The following is a 24879-nucleotide window of genomic DNA, read 5'->3' as shown; positions in this document are numbered from 1 at the left end:
GCTGAGCCCTAACTCCAAGCAGTGCCGCCCTCCTCGAGGCTCGAGGGGAGGGGCCGCAGGGAGGCGGCCTCGGCGGGAAGCGGACTAAGGAGAACGCACGGACGGATGACCGTTGGTGCAGAAGGCCTCAGTCTGCTTCTGGGGGGTCAAAGACTGTAGGGTACAGTCCTCAACCACACCGCCGAGGAGCCCTGCCTGGGACATGGGGGAGCTGAGAAAATGAATTCTCAGACCCCCACATCAACCTGGCTGAGCCCATTCCTGGACCTCGAGCGCTGCCGAGCGTGATTAAGCCCAACACGTGATTAAGCCCAACACGTGAAACAGCGCTTGTGACCGTTAGGCAGATGAAGCACGCGCCCACATCCAGTAAATACACGGGCGAGCCGTCTTGAAAAAGACGTGTCGCGTGCAGCTCTTTTAGAGAGAGGAAAAAGCTCAGCAGAGTGCTGAAGCGCCCAGGGAGAAACACACACACTGTCGGCAGATCACTGCACAGATCAGCAGCAGGCAATGCGATCTTGCTGGAACGCGCCATTACTCCAACACACTGAAGAGACGCTCGTCTCGTAGAGGAAGATGATTCAGAATGGCTTGTAGGAGGGAAGAAAACATATCTGCATGTTGCCAGCGTACTTCCTTATATACCCACGACGTGGGGCGGACTTACGCTATGCAAATTCTGCAGTCCCATGGCATTTTCTTGCCATTGGCTCGTTTTGTATACTCGAAGGTGAGAGGCTTTCTAAGTGAAACCCAATTCGTCGTCACTGACGTAACTCGTAGTGACCACGAAAGGGAACTCAGTGTTCTGAGAAGCTTATGACTACACATGTGCATTGGCTGGTCAAGCCTGAAAAATAACGCTATTGGAGCATAAGAAACAGCATGACTGTTCATGTCCGATTTTGTTGCTTATTTGAAATGTTTTATACACCTATTTATATAAAACAAAGAAAAGAAATGTTATATTATTCAATTTTTTTAAATGACATTCCATATTTGTTCCCATACAGAAATAGCTTCAATAACCCGGCCGGGCTCGGGTTATGAGCGACTGATGCTCAGCACTGGCACAGGCATACTGTTAAAGCTTTGCCTCTGGGGTAAAATAAAAATAGAGAAAAAAAAGTCTACTATGTTGAGATATTAATCGATTAAAGGAGTCACCTTGAAAAGAAGGGCCAATTATTTGGCATTTAAGTAAGTTTGGTTATGGTTAGAATAAGGAACACACACATCAAACCACAAGAAGTGCAGTGAACGCTGTAGTGAAGTGTTGGTGGATGAAGGTCACCAGAGCCGTTTCATATTAAGCTGAAAGAACCTAGTGACTATTACATCAGCTATGATTTAGAGACTTGTATGAGAATGGCAGACATGTGTCTACAGTCGGAGAGGCTGGGAAGACCAGAATCTCTCCTAAAAGAGAAAGACATGAAACTGACATTTCCTGTGAAATCCGTGACATTTTAAATCATTAGTATAAACTTACCGTTGTGAATCGGGGTAAAGCAAGGAGACGGTGTTGATTTTGATCATGTATTTGAAATTCAATATTTGATTTTTGTTTATTTTTAACCAAAAAATCTTCCATGCTGCAGATTTAAATTCCACCATGAAAGTCTGCACATGACTTCCTAGATGTAGTCCACAAGACAAAATAACTGCATTTACAGAAATGCCCCTAGTTTGTCCTGAACAGTTAAACTGACCAACACAATTCAGAAAAATCCTGCAACTCTGGTTTTCCAGCATCTTCTGCATATTTCTAAAAACAATCACATTAACAGACGTGTGTGTGTGCTATGTGGGAGTGGAGATTTGTCAAACATACACCACAACAATGAAAATACCAAGACTTTAAAAGCAGTCTCCAGCTTTATTTAACATATCAAAAGCACCCAATGCATGAGTTCAGAATGCAGCGCATTTTACGATTTGTGAATCAAACACTTCAGTCGACTTCAGATACACTATAGCCCTATCCGGATGGTAATTGTTTCTCATGTGGACGTCCATAAAAATAAATGTGCATGTCACCTCAGCGATAAAACTCATGCATTCGGATGGCGATTTATTGACGATGGAAGAGCGAGTTTTGTGATCCTATGAAGCCAGGAATGCACTGCTCACATGGTCAGTCGCATGATTCTGTCAAATGCCAAGTAATAATTAATACAAAATTACATGAGGTAAACCCAAAGTAAATTTTTTTAATGTAGGCTATATAATTGCTGCCGTAATAACGGACCATTTCAAATGTTTATATGCTTTTCTTCTTTATCTTTTGAGCGGTGATGAAATATTGTTCTTGTAAATGCTTTCCAGCATTTCAGTAATACAGTAATAGCCTACGCTAAATCTTTAAAATGCATACGAATTAATTGCGAAGTGCAACATTTATTGTACGGTGCTCTGCAGTGGTCAAAAAGGAGTTAAACAGTGAATTTTGAATTAATCTCTTCTTATAAACTCAGAGATGTGGATTCGGACGTCAATTAAATTACCACACGACCTTGGTGTTTGTCAAAAAACAGTAGGGTGACCATACGTCCTCTTTTTGGACCTAAAAAAAATGCGTCCGGCCGGGATTTTTCTAAATCGCCCGAAATGTCCTGGATTCGGCTTTTGCTTTCTACAGTCGCCGTTTTTGCTTTGCTTTAGGTCCCGCCGGTCGGTCATGTGCGGAACGCAAACATTGATTAAACTGCATCTTAATCTTCGCCCTCAGCACACGAGAGCACAACCCAGCTAGCAGGGAACGTTCTCAGAACTTTCGCTAACATTCCCTACAAGTTTGGTTAATGTTCTAAAGAAAACATTTGAATGTAATGTTTACCGAACATTTTAAGGATGTTTTCTCATTTAAAAAAATGTTCCTATAACGTTATATGAAAACTAAGATATAACATTTTAACTGCAACATTCAAAAGATGTTTTGGGAATGTTTCTGAAATAACAAGTTGTACTATGATCTCAAAATATCATTGTCCCTATGTTTCATTATAACGAAAGAAGAACGTTCTCTCTGTCACGTTAGGAAAACGTTTTGAGGATATCATTGAGAGATGAGATGTTGAATGTTCTTTATAAAACGTTATTTTAATGTGACGAGTTAACAAAATTATAACATTTTATTTGCAACATTTTGAGCATATTTTGGGAATGTTGTTAAAGTTAAAGTTTGTACAATGATCTCAAAATAACATTGTCCCAATGTTTCATAAAAACAAAAGAGGAACATTCTCTCTGTCACGTTAGGAAAATGTTTTGAGGATATCATTGAGAGATGAGATGTTGAATGTTCTTTATAAAACGTTCTTCTAATGTGACGAGTTAACACAATTAGAACATTTTACTTGCAACATTTTGAGCATATTTTGGGAATGTTGTTAAAGTTAAAGTTTGTACAATGATCTCAAAATAACATTGTCCCAATGTTTCATAAAAACAAAAGAGGAACGTTCTCTCTGTCACGTTAGGAAAATGTTTTGAGGATATCATTGAGAGATGAGATGTTGAATGTTCTTTATAAAACGTTCTTCTAATGTGACGAGTTAACACAATTAGAACATTTTACTTGCAACATTTTGAGCATATTTTGGGAATGTTGTTAAAGTTAAAGTTTGTACAATGATCTCAAAATAACATTGTCCCAATGTTTCATAAAAACAAAAGAGGAACGTTCTCTCTGTCACGTTAGGAAAATGTTTTGAGGATATCATTGAGAGATGAGATGTTGAATGTTCTTTATAAAACGTTCTTCTAATGTGACGAGTTAACACAATTAGAACATTTTACTTGCAACATTTTGAGCATATTTTGGGAATGTTGTTAAAGTTAAAGTTTGTACAATGATCTCAAAATAACATTGTCCCAATGTTTCATAAAAACAAAAGAGGAACATTCTCTCTGTCACATTAGGAAAATGTTTTGAGGATATCATTGAGAGATGAGATGTTGAATGTTCTTTATAAAACGTTATTTTAATGTGACGAGTTAACAAAATTATAACATTTTATTTGCAACATTTTGAGAATATTTTGGGAATGTTGTTAAAGTTAAAGTTTGTACAATGATCTCAAAATAACATTGTCTTAATGTTTTGTCATAACAAAAGAAGAACGTTCTCTCTGTCACGTTAGGAAAATGTTTTGAGGATATCATTGAGAGATGAGATGTTGAATGTTCTTTATAAAATGTTCTTCTAATGTGACGAGTTAACACAATTAGAACATTTTACTTGCAACATTTTGAGCATATTTTGGGAATGTTGTTAAAGTTAAAGTTTGGACAATGATCTTAAAATAACATTGTCCCAATGTTTCATGATAACAAAAGAAGAGCATTCTACTTGCAACATTTTGAGGATATTTTGGGAATGTTATTAAAGTTAAAGTTTGTACAATGATCTCAATATAACATTGTCCCAATGTTTCATAAAAACAAAAGAAGAACATTCTCTCTGTCACATTAGGAAAATGTTTTGAGGATATCATTGAGAGATGAGATGTTGAATGTTCTTTATAAAACGTTCTTGTAATGTTATGTGTTAACACAATTAGAACATTTTAATTGCAACATTTTAAGGATGTTTTGAGGATGTTGTTGAGATAACAGATTATATAATGTTCTCAGTAAAACATTGGCACAATGTTCCATAATAACAGAGGAGGAACATTATCAAATCAACGTTCGTAAAATGTTTTGAGGATATCACTGAGACCTGAGATGATGAGTGTTTTTAAAAAAAATTCTTGTAATGTGACGTGTTAACAAAACTAGAACATTTTAAATGTAACATTTAGCAATCAAACTACACAATTATTGTTAAATTGAGCTTGCTGGTCAGACAGCAGACCAACAGGGTTCACGATGGAACATATGGTGCATTTAAGTCCTCCTGGGAAGTTTGTATTCATGAGGTTTTACAATTTTGTTTAATGTTTTAAATTAATGAAGCCACTGTAAACTTTATCATCACATATTATACTGTTACATATTAATGCTATCATATTTTGTGCAGGCATTAGCTTACTTCATTGTCACTGCTAAATACCTAAGTATAGTGGTATCCCACAATGTTTCCCACTGACACACCCCTAACTCTTCAAGATCAGGGTTAAAGAAAATCCTGAGCTTCCTACTCATATTCTCATCATTGTGGTGGCGTTCAACTTGTAAATACGATCTTTATGACATGACTTGAATGCACCAATAGCTCTAGCTTAATTAGGGACAATCCATACAAACACTCTTTGCTAAAATACATTACAGACTGTCACAGTGAGAAGTTATTCGTCCTGTATCAACGCTAAAGGCCTAACCACAATACCTTGGAGTATCCATGCTGTTAAATAAAAGTCTGTAGACAAGGGTTAGGGTTAGAGTTAGGGTTAACCTTAACCCTTAATTTCTAACCCAGACCCGGTTTCACAGAGTTTAGATTAAGCCAGGATTAGGCCTTAGTGCATTTAATTAGCTTTTAAAAATGTGCCTTAGAAAAAAGAAAAAGAAACATTACTGGTGTGCATCTTGAGACAAAATAATGGCACCGACATATTTTAAGATATGTCAGTGCAAGTTGCTTTCAGGTAAAACAGCTCAAACGTGCATTTTAGTCTGGGACTACAGGCTTAAACCTTGCCTGTGAAACCCGGGGTATATGTTGCAACTTGTATAGAATTATGCCAATGTTAGCAAAGTGTTGTGTTGGACAGAGGATTAACCCTAAACCAACAGGTTGTGTAACTGTGCCACACAGGGTGAAAAGCAAGTTGACATTATTAGGCATAAGAGTGTTTCTAAAGGAAAGGTCAATATTTTGTTAAAGTGCAAAAGGATCATTATGGGTCACATGAATGTAACTCTAATGTTACCATGATACCAATCCATTAGTTTTTCATGTAGGTAGGTATACAGAATTGTATATGAATAGCCTACATATGCAATGTTTGCTCTGTTTAATATATAATATGTTTGCTCTTTTAAACTGCTGTTTGGCAGAGCAGTGGTAAATATATGTTGTTATACATGGTATATATTATTTGTGTAATTTATTATTATTATTTATATGTTATTGTAAGTTTATTTTTTTTTATCATGCACTGCAATGAAGACACCATTTAACCAATTGATTAAATATAACAGCCAGCTTACAAATACAACTAAATAAATAGCCGTGCACATTTTTTTCATATTCTTTCTTTTGAAACATGTAATCTTTTCCTGTAATTGCAATGTTACCACATTATTGGCTGTCTCTTCGAGTTGTTTTGAGCATGATTGGCTATTCAGACTGTCATCCAGGAATCTGGCCAATGGCAGCTATGCGCGCCTTTTACTGGTCAAGTTTGAAGTTTGAATATTCGTCTGTTAGAGTGAGAGTGTGTGTGCGCGCTGCTGCTACTCGGGAGGATCTTCAGTACTAGCCTCCTTCGGTTCTGTGGCTTTTACATTGTTTAAAACATGGATTATTTTGCATCGTACTGTTACATTTTTATTTTGAGCGAGTTGCGGGATGTAAATGGACAACGAATTTTAACAACGTAGCCTACGTGTAACGGACATATTGCAATCTGCGGAAGGTAAATAACTTTATTTTATATAAAAATACATTCTGCTACATCAAAATATAGTGTGTTAAATTGAGAAGCTAATTTTAAATGCGACTAGAGCAATATCGATATTATGTCAATGTTTCAGGCTGCATGTGTAACGTTAGGCTAAATATTGTCAGCTAAGTTAGTTTTTGATAAAAATAAATAAAAATAAACCTCAGCATAGTCTGAGCTTTACAATGAGTGAACTGAGAACATTGTGTCTTTATACAGAGAGGAACTCGAACCACACTATGAAAACTAGGCTTTTGAATGATCGCGGGATATCGGCCTAACGTTACCGTCAAAATGATGAGTCATCATCATAATATGTTTTTGAGCTGGTGAGTAAAAATTTGCAAGCTTTTTATGTCTCTTTTAGTAAGTAAATACAAATAGCTAATAATATTGCTGTATGTGTGTGTTTCCCATTATCCAGGAATTTTGGGAATAAATATTATCCAGCCACACGATCTTCAGTTGTGGTGAGTATTGTCATAGTAAAATACACGTGAAATAGAGGCAGAACATGTAAACTCTGCTCAAAGGCACACTGGTCCAAACCCTCCAGTCAAAATTGTACCTGTCTTCTTGATATGAGTTTTTATGGGCCTAGCTGACCCAAACATAAATGTCCTTTCAAAATGAAATTATTTTCAAACCTGTATGACTTCTGTGAAACACAAGAATGTTGGGAATAAAACAACATTGGAACCCATTTTATGGAAACAAATGTTCCCAATGTTTCATGATAACAAAAGAAGAACATTCTACTTGCAACATTTTGAGCATATTTTGGGAATGTTGCTAAAGTTAAAGTTGTACAATGATCTCAATATAACATTGTCCCAATGTTTCATGATAACAAAAGAAGAACATTCTCTCTGTCACGTTAGGGAAATGTTTTGAGGATATCATTGAGAGATAAGATGTTGAATGTTCTTCATAAAACGTTCTTCTAATGTGACAAGTTAACACAATTAGAACATTTTACTTGCAACATTTTGAAAAAATAAAATAAACCTCAGCATAGGAGCTTTACAATGAGTGAACTGAGAACATTGTGTCTTTATACATAACATAAATGTCCTTTCAAAATGAAATTATTTTCAAACCTGTATGACTTACTTCTCTGAAACACAAGAATGTTGGGAATTAAACAACATTGGAACCCATTTTATGAAAAAAAAACAAACAAACAGTGAAGTCATTTCTCAAGATATCTTAATTAAGGTTATACAAAATAAATTCATACAGTTTTGGAACAACATGGAGTACCGGTAAATAACGATAGAGAGTCTATTTTTTGGATGAGCTGTTCTTTTTAGGACATGTTCCCAGGGTCCTTTGCTAAATTAACCATGGTTTTTATTATAGTAAAGTGTAGAAACAATATTTTTATGGTGGATTGATTACAATAATTTATTACCATTTAGTTAGTGTTGCAAAACCATGGTTAATGTTAGTAAGGGTTCTCCAGATTTATATAGCCTAACACTTAAGGAAAACATAAAAAATGGTCCTATGTCACCCAGATCAATAGTGTGTTAACACACATTAACACACTTTTTACATTTTCTTAAGATCAAGCATTGGACCAATGTTTACGGAGCAGAACAGGCACCAACAGAGAAACAAGTCCATCACTAGTAAGTATCCACTGCATTTTATAAAACCGTAGTCAATTTTAAACGCACAATGCACTCCAAAATAAAAATGATCTATTTTTTTCTCCCTCGTGCCAGATTTATATCTGACTTTCTTTCCACAGAGATTTTTAGAAAAATTATCATTAAAGAGAATCATATAAAGAGAAATGTGGGAGGAGCTTGAATTTATTGCCTAGTCCTGTTTGTTTGAACCGCGAGAGCCATCAAAGCTTATGCTACTCCTATGTCATGCACCGACAAGAGCCTTTTATAGTCAACACGTCGGACGCAAGCAACTTGCAGTTTTGCCCCCACCAACAACGCATAGTATTGCATACAACGGTGCGTCGCGTATCAAAAACTGGGACGACACATTTTTCTACTCATAGACGCATATGGCGGCCGAAGTGTAGCGATGCGTAGCCTTGCAGGCGCATATGCGTATCGATGCGTTGACTAACTCTTTGGGCGTAATTTGACTTGCATATGGCTGTCTGCTGGAAGCTAGTTATTTAAGTCGATAAAATTATAAATATGGTAGGGCTGGGGGAATTAACACGTTAATCTTCGCGATTAATTTGAGATGCTTAACGAGTTTATAAAAAAATGCAATTAACGCAGCACTTTTTTTGCCTCATTTTAATGACTTCCTGTTGCGGAAAAGGCTGCAAAATATGCCGTCCCGCCCCTCCGTGTTTGGCGATCAGGTTTTATTCTCGCGCAGCTTTCATGAGCGGGTCTTTTCCGCTCCGCGCTCTCCATTCCGTGTGTGTGTGTCGGCGCACTGACACACACACACAACACTGAGCAAACATTGAGCTCTTTGCTCAATGTTCTGCTCTGTGTTTGCGCTGCGCGTTCTGCTCTGTCGTTAACGGCCAAACGCTCCAATCATGTACCGATCACGCACTGGAAAAGCAAAGTCAAATAACGTGAAATTTCTCAGTAGTAGACTTCTGTGAAATAGCCCTACTGAGCTGGTATAGTCATGCTGACAACAATGGTAAAATTACCTGCTCTGATCACATGCTCTTGTAATAATAGCTTTGTAGGACTATGTTTTATTTTGATAATTAGAAAAAAAAATTTATAATAATAAATTGTTAAATTTATTATGTTGATTGATTATTGAAAATAATAATATATTGATATATTGATGTTTAATATTATTTTAATACAGGGCTATTTTCTGTTCCTTTTTTTCCTTTTTGTTGTTTAATTAGGTTATTCTAAGTTTAAATATTGATGATTACAAGCTTGGGGGAAATGCAATTAATTGCATTTAATTACAGCAAATTGTGCAAATAATCAGTTACTTTTTTTAATCGATTCCCAGCCCTAAAATATAAAATATGGATATGTTTCTTACACAAACGCATCACTTCGCTTCACCTTTCGCCTTTATTAACCTGCCAGAGCCGTGTGGAGTACTTTTATCATGGATGGATGCATTTTTATGGACTTGTCAAAAAAATCCCACAGGGAGCTACAGAATAAGAAATCTTTGAAGTCCACTTTTTTACTGTCTGTTTCCATCAGTAAAATTACAGTTGTTTTTTTTCTCTCAGAATTGTGAGGCAAGAACACACAATTGCAAGAAAATATCAGAATTGTGAGCTGTCTTTTTTACTCCCCTCAGAATTCACCCTTCGAGGGAGTTTGATTGACAGGTCTTTTTTACATTTTTATTTTACCAAAAATATTTTTTTCTAAAAAAATTACACCAATTAAACGTTGAGACTTTGTTTCAACTTTCATATCAAAAGTAACCTGCTCTGTCTTGTCTCTGCGTTTAAACGTTTCAGCGTTTTTTCTGTGATCCGCAATGTATTTTTCATTGCGTGACAACATGATGTGTGGCATGAGAGCGCCATGGCTTGTTGGACATAGCAACAGTAACTAAAGGGGGCGGGTCTTTGCAAATTGCATTAACCATGGCTGCCTGTTAATTATCACTGGACTACTTCGCTCTCGCATCTCCCAAAAGTAAATTTTTTTTTGTTTTCTTGATTCCATTTGAATGGTTTAATTAAATTGCTATAACCAATTATTTAAAATGTAATGATTTAAGCAAAACGTTCTTCAAAGGTTAAACCAAACTTTTATTTGACGGATTGCCGTGTAGACCTTTGAGTTTCTCTGTGTTTTATGATATGATGATAGTTTTTCTCAAATGAAGCTAAAATGCTGCTGAAGTGACTCTCAGAGCGGCTGTATTGATGAAGTGCATTAATGTGCTCATATAGAAACGACAGCAAAAAAAAATAAGCCAGAATTGCTTTTTTTTCTCAGGTTTTACTAATTTATCCTGTGATTCTGACTTTCAAACGGCCAATTGCGAGTTTATATCTCGCACTTCTGAGAAAAAAAAGTTTGAATTGTGATTCGCAATTACCTTTTTTAAAAATTGTATTCCATGGCGGAAACAAGCTTTCATATGCACAGACAGTAGCTCACATTTAACATGCAGATTGTGCGCACACAGAAACCTACTGGAGCACAAAAAGTTAGTGTCAACACTGTCCTGTGATTTCTCAATAAGAAACAGAAGTTATAGCATATTTTTCTTTCTGCTTTTGAAGTAACTAAAACTTACAGCTTAGCTAATAGCAAAGAGACGATTCACAGGTATGATTAAATCACACTAGAAATTGTTCTATCTCAAATGCAGTACTACTTTATCTGTATCTGATTTAAAACAAGCAGAAATCTGTAAGAAATGTAACAATCCATAGACAATATAACTGATGAAAATGAGCTGTTACATCAGAGCAAAAGCATCGTGGGCAGTGCTGTGACATGCTGCAGCTGTGCTCAAGGCTACCTGAGTTCGAGGTTCACACTTCTCAAGCCAAGTTTGTAGTTTGTTAAAATAATTTAGCCTCTAGTTGTGTTATTAAAGGGATACTCCACTTTTTTTGGAAATAGGCTCATTTTATAACTCCCCCAGAGTTAAACAGTTGAGTTTTACCGTTTTCTAATCCATTCAGCCGAGTTTCTGATATTTAGAAGAATGTCAGTAACCAGACAGTTTCTGGTCTCATTGACTTCCATAGTAGGAAAAAATATATACTATGGAAGTCAATGAGACCAGAAACTGTCTGGTTACTGACATTCTTCTAAATATCAGAAACTCGGCTGAATGGATTAGAAAACGGTAAAACTCAACTGTTTAACTCTGGGGGAGTTATAAAATGAGCCTATTTCCAAAAAAAGTGGAGTATCCCTTTAACATGTATATAATGGATTAAGTATATGTTTTAAATTACAGAAACAAAATAGATACTCATAAGGTATCATATTTATACTTTTAAATAAACTAATCTAATTAATTTCTGATTAATAATTAGGCTGGCTAATTTTGAAAGTTTTCAAAGTCAATATTGCTTGTGATCTTAATATGTAATATGTATTTGTATTATTTTTGTTTACACTGTTGCATGATCTTCTTTTATAGGCTATGAGGAAAAACTCTACCATGCACACAGAGAATGGAGCTCAATTCTGCTAACTGGGAGAGCAGCTGAAAAAGAAGAAGAGAAGAACAGTAGAACACCTATTAATGCAGATGACTTTATTCTTTTTCTGCAAGAACCAAGACAACCAAAGACTGATGATGAGCGCTCTGAGCAAACAGCAGTCAAGACGTGTGATTGCACATTGGACTTTACTGAGTTCTTCATTTAATGTTGGGCATCTACTGTACGCAGAACTTCTAATAATTTATGTGAATGCCATTCATAATCCTGTTAGATTTTTGTTTTATTTTAGAGATTAATAAAATTGTATGTTTTAACAATGTTATAGCTAAGCATTTTTTATGTTTAAGAGAACATTTTGGGAACAAAAATAAAACTTCCCACAAAAAAATTTATAAGAATGTTAAGTAGTATTTTTAAGAGTATTTTTTAGAGAATGTTATCCTAACTTTTAGAAGAACGTTCTAAGAATAAAAATAAAACTTCCTGCTAAAAACTTTATAAGAATAAAGGGATAATGTTCTAAAAATGTTATGATTAAACATTTATAGAAGGTCATCATCACAAAACATTTTTAGAGTGTTCTTAGAGAATGTTATCCTACCTTTTAGGAGAAATAATGTTCTAACAATATTATTATTAAACATTTTTATAATGTTGTAAAAAAAATGTTATCTGAACTTTTAAAAGAACATTCTGGGAACAAAAATAAAAACACCCCCTGAAAACTTTCTAAGAACGTTAGAGAATAATGTTGTAAGAATGTTACACCTAAACATTTTAATAATGTTTTTAAATAATGTTATCCGAACATTTAAAAGAACATTCTGGGAACAAAAATAAAACTATCCGCTTACAACATTATAAGAACGTTAGAGAATAATGTTATAAGAATGTTATTACTAAACATTTTAATAATGTTTTTAGAAAATGTTCTCTAAACATTTAAAAAAACATTCTGGGAACAAAAATAAAACTACCCGCTGAAAACGTTCTATGAACGTTAGAGAATAATGTTATAAGAACGTTATTACTAAACATTTTAATAATGTTTTTAAAAAAATGTTATCCGAACATTTATAAGAACATTCTGGGAACAAAAATAAAACTACACGCTAAAAACATTATAAGAACGTCAGAGAATAATGTTATAAAAATGTTACTACTAAACATTTTAATAATGTTTTTAGAAAATGTTCTCTAAACATTTAAAAAAACATTCTGGGAACACAAATAAAACTAGCCGCTGAAAACGTTCTGAGAAAATTAGAGAATAATGTTAAAAGAATGTTACTACTAAACATTTTAATAATGTTTTTAAAGAATGTTCTCCAAACTTTTAAAAGAACATTCTGAGAACAAAACTAAAACTAGCCGCTGAAAACATTTAATAGAACAATACATGCTAATGTTCTTAGAACATTTTTAGAACAAAAAATGTCTAGCTGGGAAGAGACAGAGCAGCGCTTCCTTGTCAACAGTGGCACATCCGGAACCGCGTACAAGAAAGCCCAAATGTGAATTCACAGATGATTTACTGAGAAGATTCCTGTGCTTTCGTCTCGGTCTGGATCTGTGTAAAGCAGAATGCATGTCCTGCAACGCTGGCACGTACGTGTCAGTGTCAAATAAAGGTGCTATAGCGACCTAGAAGCCCTCATATACAAGAGAACATCAGGAGGACAGAAATACATTTTTACTGAAATAGTGCTGTAGATTTTATTTTATTTTAAACTCTGGCCATGAAGAGAAAGAGTGTTATGTAAAAGGTGTTAAAAGCTGAACAAGTTTCCCCTAAAAATAGCGGGCCAAAATGTGAATGGAAAGGATGTATTACTTTATGTATTAAGGTACAATAACATAGTTGCAAGGTTGTGGATGCATTTGTCAAATATTTTTTTGATGCATTTCCCCCCTCCCCCCCTCACACACACACACACACACACACACACACACACACACTGTTTTATGGTGCTTAATTTAACCCCTTGTTCGGGTCTTAAATATAGACACCTTCTACCTTATTTTGTTTATTCTCAGGTTAGGTAAAGTCAGTCGAATTCGTTCTAAACAATAAGTACATAAATTTCCATACTTACAATTCAGTCGAAAGACTGCTCCGTGGTTTAGTTCAGCTCAATATTTTGTAAAACAGAGACTTAAGGCAGGCGAGCTTCTTAATTTAAATTAGATGTATTTTTTATTAAATACAGGTTAACTAGTTTACATAAAAGGTACTAATATATAAAATAAAAATAAAAGTAAATCAAAACCAAATAATTTGCAAGCTTTCATCTTCATGAGGGGCAATGGCAAGGCATCTAACACCGGAGAGGCCGTCCTTGGTGAACCAGCGTCTGACTTTGACATTCCTTACAATACTTTTTATAGTCCACACGCCCTCCGCACAGATTCAGTCCTTTACAGACAATCTGTCCAATCCGAAGTCTTGAACTGTCCTCAGTTCTGGAAACCCCCTTGCAAACTCTCTATATAAAGCTCTTTCCTTTGTTCTCCTTTGCTTGCTGTTCTGGACCCTCTGCCTTTCTCCTGCGCATCATGCTCCTCATCAAACGGGTAATGCTTGTCATTTCTACTTTGCTAAGATACATGCTTTTTACTGCTTAGTGTTACTTCTATCTACTGATTAAATGTTTTACTATGAGTACATCATTGTCGTTTCTTGCATGCATTACTACAATAAAAGGTTATTACAAAAACAAGTTGTGGTGTCTTTCTTAATAAAACAGATTCTCAATAAAGACTTTTACAAAACCAGTTGCAGTGTCTTTCTTATACAACACTCTTTCTTACTAAATCATAAACTTGGTTAATAACATACATAAGCTTATACATGAAAGTCATTGGTTAATACAGAATAAATTGCATATATATTCCACTTACAAAGTTACAATTGTGGATAATATCATATCAGCCTATATATATGAGGCATTATAAGAGAATAAATTGCATGTTCACTTAACAACACACACACACACATACATACACACACACACATTTCTTACGACCCCATGAGAAACACTTACTGTCCGAATAGGGCTTTAGACTACATCTACAATAATATAGACTGAGCACCCATTTTACTCTAGTAAAAATGTCCCAAAGCCTGATTTAGCCACCATACTGAAAGATTTGAGGTTAGGTTACATGTGTGAGATTTGAAAGTAGGATTCTGTAAGTTTCTTTTAATCATAAAGACAAAGTTTCAATAATATCATAATGGATAGCATTGTAATTTGTAGTTACTTCATCTACAACTAAATAATCTCTTTGCTATAATAAACAATTACAGCCTCATTTTAAGCAATGCATGCAGATATCTAAATAATTGCTAGAAAAGTTATAATTAAGGTATTTAACTGAAGCACTTGATTATCCTTGGAGTTAAACCATCCTGATATGTTTTCATGATTGAGTGGGTGGCAGCGGGACTTCAGTCGGAGGGGTTGGATCATTTGTAATCTTTACATCCCGACAGAATAACACTGGTTCTTGACCGATACCCAGTTTGTACTGCCACAGATATACAGACTCGTTTGGCTCCAGCTCAAATGAGAGTGTTTCTTCCTCTTCAGTCGCTTCGTTCCAGCTTTCGCTTTCAGTGCTGACGTGTGAACCTCCATATTCTGTAGAAATGGTGAACTGAACCTTCGCAATTAGCTTGGCAAGATCTCCAGTTTCAGCTGTGACTGACGCGGATATCTTCCAGTTGTGTGTGACCTGGGTCATCTTCTCCTTATTGTATCCAACCTTTTTAGTGATTTTCCTTTCAAATTTTACTGGTGATTTTTTGTCATTATATAAATATTTAATCTTTTGCCACGTGCCAAAGGCTGGGCCTATAGTTACTGACAGCCCACCAGGAAGGAAGTCAAGAAGAGCAGGATGAGCAGAATAGACAGCAACGCACTTGTCTTCGCTTAAGTCACTACCTCTGTAGAACTCATATCCCCACTCTGAGGCTGGCTTGAGGAAGGAGAAGTAACCAAGTAAGCCATGGCCCAAGTAATAGAGGCCGTTTCTGAGGTTGGGATGGAGCTTGTATTCTACACCTTCCGAGTCTTCATTCAAGTTTTTTGTTCTTCGATAAGTGCCCTTTTCTTGGAAGATGATGAAAAAATACTTGCAAGTTGCGATGTAGTGGTCTCCGCCCTGGCAGTTGGGATGAAGGCTGAAAACTTTGGCATCGCTGTCTTTCTCCAGGTTGGTGACTCTGCGGTAGGAATTGCCCTTGATGACGTAAAAGTAGTTATAACAATCACCAAGGTAGTGGTCTCCATCTTTGCAGGCAGGGTGCAGACTCCAAATAGAGATGTCATTATCTTCATTTAATTCTCTTGTCTGCATAAAGCAGCCGAGATCAGAGCGGATTATATAATACCAGTCGGCCATTCCACAGAAGTCAATGCCCTTTGCTTTGGTCTTGGGAATAATGCCTTTCATCGTGCCTGAACCTGCAACACAGAATTAACCAAACATTCAATCTCCACTAGGGCTGAGAGAAAAAAATCGATTCACCTAGTTATCGCGTTTTTATTTTTTACTATTTTAAAATTGATTTGTTTTATTACAGAATCGATATTAATTCCAATTAAATTGGTTTATTTTTGTCCTTGCATATAGATGCGGTTGACAGAAGTTAGCCACTTTCGTTCCAACAGTGGATGAAATGTGTCGTTATCTATGAGTGTTTAGTGACATACTATCCCTTTCAAGTGTTCGCGTGGAAGAGACGTGAGACTGAAAGCACTGAAGAGCCCTCGCACTGCTCATATACTGAGAGAGAGATAAGACAGTAGAGCTGCACGATTCATCTTTAAAAGACTGTGATCTCGATTCAAACACACACGCGATCTTCTTCCATTTCATCAGTCTATTAAACCTTTGACAAAATCATATTGCAACATTCAAATCTGTGTTGGCGCTGACCCGACAAGAGCTGTCATGAAACAAAACACAAACAGACTTTTCAACTTCATAGAATCATTATTTCTGTGATACAATAGTTCAAATTATCATAGAAATACTGGGATAAAAGTTTAAAATTCAAATATAAACAATGATGTCTACGATATTGATCAAAATAGAGTAAATCAGCTTTTGATAGAAATTTAGTCCATAAAATAATGCATTTATCGATTACATTGTTTCGCCACTAGGTGGCGACAAGTGACTTTAAAAAATTGTATTTGTTATTGAATCATTTATTCAAGAGCATGTAGTATTGTATGATGCTTCTGAAATAAAAGTCAGAAAGACTTGTTTTTGTAAGAAAAATATATATATGTTTTTGTAAATATGACTCATCCTATAGACCAGGGGTGCCCAACCCTGCTCCTGCAGATCGACTGTCCTGCACAGTTCATCTCCAACCCTAATCAAGCCCACCTGAAGCAACCAATTAACGTCTTCAGGATCGCTTGAAAATTAAAGGCAGGTGTGTTTGATTAGGGTTGGAGATGAACTGTGCAGGACAGTCGATCGGCAGGAGCAGGGTTGTGTAGCCCCGCCCCTTTTCAGCGCTGCGTCTTTCGACTTCCGGTCTGTATTTTCACAGCGATCTTGTGTATTTATGAATGAACAGCTCGTTTTAAAATCTTCTCAGTCTACTGACATTTGTTAAGACATCTGCTTTAAACATTACAATCCTCATGATAACTTTTGTTAACTCTACAATAAGGGCGCTTTCACACTAGCACTTTTGGTGCGCACCCGGGTTCGAATGACGTCATAGTTCGGTTCGTTTGGATGATGTGAACGCTGTTTTCTGAACTCGGGTGCGCACCCGCGAACCGTACTCGAGTCCGCTTAAAAAGGTGGTCTGGGGTACGGTTCATGTGAACTCGGGTACGGTTCGCTGCTGATATGAACGCAATCGAACCAAACCGCGGAAGTGAACCGCTATTGATGACGTATAATCTGGTGCGTGCCTGCGTGCGTGTGTGTTTAACAACTGTAAAAGGGTCTATATACACTTACCTTGACGAAAAGCGGGATTGACGCACTGCAAGCAGAGAGATGATTTCTGCTTGCCTCCACAAAAATTGTCTTCGGCGGGCGGGCGGACATCCCGCTGTCTTTGGAAGGGTTTTAATACTTTTGCGGGAGACAGACGCAAGTGTGTTTCTGTATCTTTTCTTTGAAAACAAAACCAAAGGTTCAAAAAAAGAAGAACAAATGTGAAGCGAGCAATTCTATCCATTTTGACGCCTTTTTATAGCGGTTACCAAGCAACACGAGTACGTGCCAGCTGCAGCTTGATGACGCAAGCGTACCACGGTTCGGATACAAATAATATAATGTGAACACAGTCCATCGGGGGCAGGGGGAGGGGGGAGCAATCGAACTCGGGTTCGGAACAGGCAATCAAACCAAGTGTGAAAGCACCCTAAGTAAATCCACTTCACAAGCTAATTACTCCTGGACAGTGATGCCATAGAGATATACAGAGCGACCGCAAACACGGAAGTTCAAAGACAATATTCTAAAGATGGCAGCGCACTTGTTTCTCTACTGCATAAGGTCTATACATCATGTACAGTCTGTATAAGTGTATGATTTAAATTTTCCCCATGGTCTAGTGCTAAAAAAAACAACAACAACAAAAAAACGTTTTTTTCCGCAATATATTGCAATATCGAATCACAATAAAAAAAATAAAAAAATGCAATACATCGGCACCCAAGTATCGTGATAGTATCGCATCAAGAGATAATGTAGGTGTATCGTCCCAGCCCTAATCTCCACACCAAATGAATATTTTAGTCCTTCTATTGATTGAGCTCACTCATTACCAAAACACCTTACACCTTACAACTTAAGTTAGTTCAGTGATGGTTCATTTTTGTTGTGGACAAGTTATTAGTTTAGTTCATTTATATATCTAGCAGCTCTGGTGAAAACGGCTCAGGTTACGACTGTAACCTTTGTTCCCTGAGAACAGGGAACGAGACACTGCGTCGAATGGCGCTTTGGGGAACGCCTCAGGTGTGACAGATGTCTGAAATCACTATCAAATCATGGCAATCATATTGTCAAGTGTCTTCTAAATGTGAGGTGCCCACACTTGAAAAGGACCAGACTTCAGATTTCACTCAGAAAAATATTTATTTTGACCAGTTGAACAGGTACCAATGTAACAGAAGCGGTTATGGTCTCATTTCTGGCAGCATACTCTTCAAGCGACTCTTTGTTCTGTTGATTCAGGTAAGTGTGAATCTCTTTTAGGACAGGTCTTGCTCCGACAAAGTTCGTACCAGGATCAGACCTAATTTTTCGGGGATGGCCTCGGACAGCGGCGAACCTCTGGTAGGTAAGCAGAAAGCTCTCTGTTGATAGTGTGTTTGCTAGCTTGACATGGATGGGTCGGCTGGACATACAGCAAAATATGACGCCCCATACTTTCATAGTTACTCTCTTCTTGACATCATCCTTCACATGGTAAGGTCCAAACAGGTCAACGGATGTGAACTCGAATGGTGCAGCAGGACTTGACCTCTCTTCAGGTAAGTTTCTGCAGACGATACACTTGTCAACGACTTTTCGGGCAATAATTCTTCCTCTTATGACCCACGCCTTCTTCCTCATCCGCAGCAGAGTTCCCGCCACTCCGTCATGTCCATCGCTGTGTGCTTCTCTGGCTAGCAGGGTGGATAACCAAGCTTGGAATGGTAGAAGAGGAACAGCTCTGCGGTCTTCTCCGAAGGTCTGGACTCTGCCACCACAAACCAGAAGTCCACTTGTCTGGTCGCTGTAGACGACTAGTCTGTCTATTGTGGCGCTTGGGAAGTTGACGCCCTCTTGTGCTGCTAAGCAAAGGTAAGGACACCTGAGGATGGTACTGCCTCCCACTTTTCTTGGTCTCTGATCTTAGCACTCAGGAACTTTTTAGCTGCTCTCCAGATCCACGCCACGGTCCCGACCAGCCTTTTCAGGTTGCTGAAGCGCCTTTTATCGACGAGCTGTCGAATTGCTGCTCCTGCTGGTGGTCTTCTGGACTCTACCCGGGCTGGATCATATGCTGGATCATGTGCTGGATCGTATGCAGTCTTCAGGCGACTTCTGGTAAGTACTGCTACAAATGTCTTTTTTCGGGTCTTTGTGACTTTGTCTCGAGCTTGGGCTGCGACGTCTCTAGCGGATTTCTTCGGCCACTCATCGTCAGGAAGTTGGAGGAACTTTGGACCAGACTGCCACTCGGAGTCCTCAGTTAGGGCATCTGGATTGGCCCTTCTGGTGATGATGTCTGCGATGTTTGCTAGCCCTTGAATCCACCACCAGTCCTGGACGTCGGTGCTGCTCTGAATCTCGCCAACACGGTTTGTGAAGAAGGTCTGGTAACTCTCATGCTGTATTGCGCCCAGGACGGTCTGACTGTCGACAAGATGGTACCATTTCTCGACCTGGAGTCGGCAGTGTCTCTGGAAGTAGGTCTTGAGGCGAGCTGTGAATACGGCTCCGCACATCTCAGCTTTCACAGGATCGCCTTTGTGGTCGAGAGGGGTCAGCTTGGCTTTGGATTCAACCAGTCTCACAACAACACCATGGCTGCAGCTCCAGCGAAGATACATCACCGCACCGTATGCGTGTTCGCTGCCATCAGAGAACGTGATGGCACTGGGCTTTGCGCAGAGATCTGGCGGAGTCAGGGATCTGGCGAAGCGAAGTTGGCTCAGGTCAGCATATTCTTCTAATAGCTTTATGGCGTCTTCTCGGAGACCTTCAGACAAGGCAGCGTCCCACGTGTCTTCTAAGCAGTACTTTGGCTTCTTGGAAAGCTCTCCTGACCAGAATGGCACCTTTTTGCTTGACAGGAGTCACAAGGCCGAGTGGGTCGTACAGGCCAGAGACTTGGCTTAGCAGCTCTCTTCTAGTGAGTGGATCAGGAGTTTGATTTCTGACTTCTTCTCTGAACAGGTTTTAACCAAGGCGCATCTTCCTCTTTTTCTTTGAAAAGTTCACTGCAACCATGACATGAAGCTTGTCATCGTCGATGGTGTAACCAAGGCTTTGTTGTCGTCTTCCGTCAGCTGGTTTGGCAGGATCATAGTCTTTGGCTCTGTTCTGGGTATCTCACTCTCGGGATCTTTCCTCCCACTTCTACTGGAGTAGACCCAGGGCTTCATGTAGAATCCTCCAGCTTTCAGGATATGCTCGATGTTGGCTGTGAGGCATTTCAGATGGTCAAGGTCGTTGTGCGAAGTCAGAATGTCGTCGATGTAGGCATCTTCTTCCAGCACGCGTCTCTCTTCTTTGAAGTGACTGAATGAAGGCAAATGTGCAGTCTCTCGCATGGCGACTTGGGCTATGCAACCGGCAGGTTTGTCTCCAATGTTGACTCTTGTGATGGCATAATCTTTTATTTCAGTATCTTCACTGTCACGCCACAGGAATCTGTGCAGGTGGACCTCTCGATCTTCCAGCCAGACGGAGTTATACATCTTGCAGATGTCATCAAGGGCAGCGTAGACACCAGTTCGGAACCTCAGCAGGACAGCAGATCGGGTTCAGGACGTCAGGACCTTTGATGAGGATGTCGTTCAGACTGAGCCCTCTGTACTTTTGGCTGCTGTTCCACACTAGTCTGACTGGGGTGGAGACTGAGTGTGGATTCGGCGTGATGAGATGGCTTATGTACCACACTGGCCCGGTCCAACTCTGCAGGACATCTTTGGACAGCTTTATTGCAGCTCTGTGGCTCACCGTCTCATGGACTTGTGCAGTATAGGCCGTCTTCCATTCAGGTTCTTTCGACAGCTGCTTCTCAGTTCTGAGGAATGTTGCTTCTACTGCTTTCTTGTTGTTTGGCAGAGTTGCTGGATCTTCTGCCCACGGATACTTGGCGTGCCAGTGTGGTTCAGTGCTATGATCATCTCCAGTTGTGTACGTCAGGCCATTTCTCACGATTTCCATCTCCCTTTCTTCTGCGAGCGTCATTTCTTTACCCCCTGGCTGGCAGTTCCCACAGCGACACCCTCCACATCTCGGCTGGCAGGCGGCTCCAATACTTTCCCACCTCCACCACTCCACCACTGGATACTGGCAGGAAGCTGGGTCTGTTGCAAACTCTCGATACTTGACTGCTGCAGTTCTCATAGATCTCGCGAAGTGAGTCTTGGACGTGTGGGCCATCAGGATGACTTCCTCGAAGAGATCTGGATGTGTGCCCCCGACTGTCTTGCCGAGTGGACCATCCCAGAGCACCAGGTCGCCAATAGAGTTGACTTTTTGGGGAACCAGCTGGCCTTCTTTGTGGCTGATCAGAAGCTGGATCTCTCTGGGTCTAATGAGGTATTTGAGGGGAACATCAGGGAAGATCTCCTGCAGCTTGTTAGGTGGAACATGTCTGTGCACTTCTGCAATTTTGTCAAGTCCGTAGCAGATCAGTTGGTGAGACTTGAGGGTCCCTCTTAAAGTGCTGATACGGATCTTGAGGAGGTAGCGCTTGGTTGCAACAGACACCTTCATCCCTCCGACGCCATGGACGATGGCAGCGAGGTTCAGTTTGCTTGCAGCTTTATGAGTTATATAATTCGTGTCAGACGAATCTCCTCCAGAAGGCCTCTCTTTGCTGCAGTGGAGTTGTATGCTCGGGATGCGATGTTGCAGAAGGCATCGCAACCCTGCTGCGCTAGCTCAGGTGGAAGTTTAGAGTCCACTGCTGGATTTGGTTGTCTTTGTTCAGGCGTACTTTGTTTGAAACCTGATCTTCTCCTTGGCAGGGTTGATGTCTCTCAACTGCTCTAACTGCTCATAGATGGACTCTTGGGATTGGAGATATGCGAGTAACTTGTCAAAGCGGTTCTGGTGTTTCACAGAGTTGTTCAGGGTAGCAGCGTGGGTAAGCCAGTCTTTCTTCAGGGACTCTGGCAATTTGCTTTCGATAGATTTTATTACTAGTGGGTTTTTTATGGCATCTGCATTGTTCAATTCATTTAAATCATAGAGGGCTTTTCCAACTGCTTGGATGAGCTCTACGATTCTTCTCGGCTGGTTACCACGGACAGGTGGGATAGCGTATAGCTCTTCGACAACCTCGATGGCGATAGTGGCTTGGTTCTCCAGGACTCTGAAAATCTCGTCTGCTGAGGTGTAAGTAGACAGGCGTAGATCTTTGGCCACTCTTTCATCGAGGCTATCAAGCAGTTGGAATTTCTTCACCTCCATGGACCTGGTTGGTTCGCCTTGCTTCTGCAGAGCCTCCCATTCTTTCCTGCATCTGTAGTACTCATGCTGGCTGCCGGTAAACTTTGGTAAAGCTGTGGCTTTGAGCTTTATGGCAGCGACAGGGGCTGCGCTGTGGGCTGTGACAGGTACTCACTGGTGTCCTCTTTAATTCTTGCTGCTCTAATCATGGTGGCCTTCCCCGACACCAGCTTGGGAAGGAGGGTTTCTAGCTTCGTTAGGCAACGATTTAAGTCTTGCTTCTCGGCTAGTGGAGCCCAACGGTTCCAGGTCTGGTGCGCTTCTTTGGCTTTATGCACCAGCCTCTCTAAATGGTGGAGCATAAAGTCATATGCCTCCAGGGGTGAGCATGCACCAGAGCGCGCACAGTCACGTGCGGGCTGCTGTGCAGAGCACGCGCAGGGGAGGCGGCATGCAAAGAAGGAAATGACGGGTACACGGGAGACAGCCACACCTCCACTGGGTTAGCGCGACACATATTGACTGGCGACAGCCCGTGAATCATTAACTTGTGTACGTGTGTGTGTGTGTGTGTGTGTGTGTGTGTCTGAGAACAGGGAACGAGACACTGCGTCGAATGACGCTTTGGGGAACGCCTCGGTCGTGACAGATGTCTGAAATCACTATCGAATCATGGCAATCATATTGACTGGCGACAGCCCGTGAATCATTAACGAGGCGTTCCCCAAAGCGACATTTCCTGTCGTGTGTGTGTGTGTGTGTCTGAGACATATTTCTGTTAGTATTTGACCCTTAAGGTGTATAACCAAAGATAACCCTTATGGAACAAAAATATATGGGAATATAATGCGATATATTACATAATACATTTCCATATATGGGAAACTAATGCTTATATTTTTCAATATACTGTAATATATGCACACAATAAAGGGTAAAACTTTATGAATATTACATGTAATGCTATTTTTGTCTTAATTTATAAATATTTTATATGTATCAATATATAGCCATATGTGAGTACATATATTGCACATACATGTTAATGATTAGCGGTCGGTGACTCTGGTGTAGTTTGGACTGGAGCGGGTCTGACAGTAGCCCGGCTTCTCCCGACATTGAACTTGAAGTGAACTCAACTTTCTGCAGTGGTGGCGTTCACTGCCCTGAGCAACCTGGCAAGATATGTTCTTTGTATCCCGAGTGCCACGAGTGCAAAAAATAAATAAAATCTATATGTAATTTGCAGTATAGCAAGTAAGCCAACCATTTTCGTTTATTCTTATTTTTGGCAACGCCTATAGTATGCAGTATCATAAGACAAATAACAAATAAAATTCTAGTATAGCCAAGATTTTATATTTGTAATTTCCAATCACTCTCTCTTTCTTTAGGGAAAATTCTAAAGAACTTTGTATGGAAACTTTCTGATGTGTTTTACACAGATGCACTTAGACTCTTATGAGCAATATAATCAGTCTGATTGGAGTCTGCTAAATGGTTAACTGAAGTTTAATGACTGGTTGTAAAGCAAACCCCAAACACATCATATCTTATAGTCTACTAAGGAACTTTATAGAACATTTCTGACATATTTTACAAACATACAAGCAAGTGTTTTTAATCCAAAATTTTATGAACACTGCAGTTATTCATGGTTACTATCTCCTATCCTCTGTATTTTATATTCAATATCTTCTTCTGACTTTAATATTCAATTTCTATGTATTTGATTAATTACTAGTTAGCATATTTATAAGGTCTGTAATATAAAATAACATTGGCTACAGAATACAGCTGTTCAAATGAACTATGAGTCCACAAGTGCTCAGTATTAGAAACATACTAACCTGTTGGACTGTAGACGGAGTCAGAAGAGCAGCTTCTCCTCGATCGAGTCTGAGAGATGTTTGTCTGACAGATTTCTGTCTTATATAAAGCTCTATAAAGGGCTGGACAAACACACAAGCCTCAACAGACCCG

The 24879-nt window shown here is 39.1% G+C and overlaps 1 protein-coding gene and 1 long non-coding RNA gene across 2 annotated transcripts; one reads left to right on the top strand and one right to left on the bottom strand.

Annotated features, from left to right (window-relative positions):
• Positions 1–5338: 5338 nt before the first annotated feature.
• On the top strand, positions 5339–12105 carry LOC309502205. Its single transcript, XR_014207191.1, has 6 exons — positions 5339–6590; positions 6837–6946; positions 7042–7087; positions 8187–8251; positions 9820–9921; positions 11709–12105. It is a non-coding gene; the product is annotated as an uncharacterized lncRNA (long non-coding RNA).
• Positions 12106–13192: 1087 nt separating this feature from the next.
• On the bottom strand, positions 13193–24844 carry LOC309502189 (uncharacterized protein). The gene is made up of 3 exons (XM_082174465.1): positions 24747–24844; positions 14726–16205; positions 13193–13645 (listed from the first exon to the last, which is right to left on the bottom strand). Exon 2 carries the CDS (start codon positions 16192–16194, stop codon positions 15157–15159), a length of 1038 nt encoding a protein of 345 aa, XP_082030591.1. The 5' UTR covers positions 16195–16205; positions 24747–24844; the 3' UTR covers positions 13193–13645; positions 14726–15156.
• Between the last annotated feature and the right edge of the window lie 35 nt (positions 24845–24879).

Source organism: Leuciscus leuciscus (genome assembly GCF_965113295.1).
Source record: "Leuciscus leuciscus genome assembly, chromosome: 7".
NCBI classification, from domain to species: domain Eukaryota; kingdom Metazoa; phylum Chordata; class Actinopteri; order Cypriniformes; family Leuciscidae; genus Leuciscus; species Leuciscus leuciscus.
The sequence above is the reverse complement of the archived record's forward strand: the minus strand, read 5'-3'. Positions and strand labels throughout refer to the sequence as shown.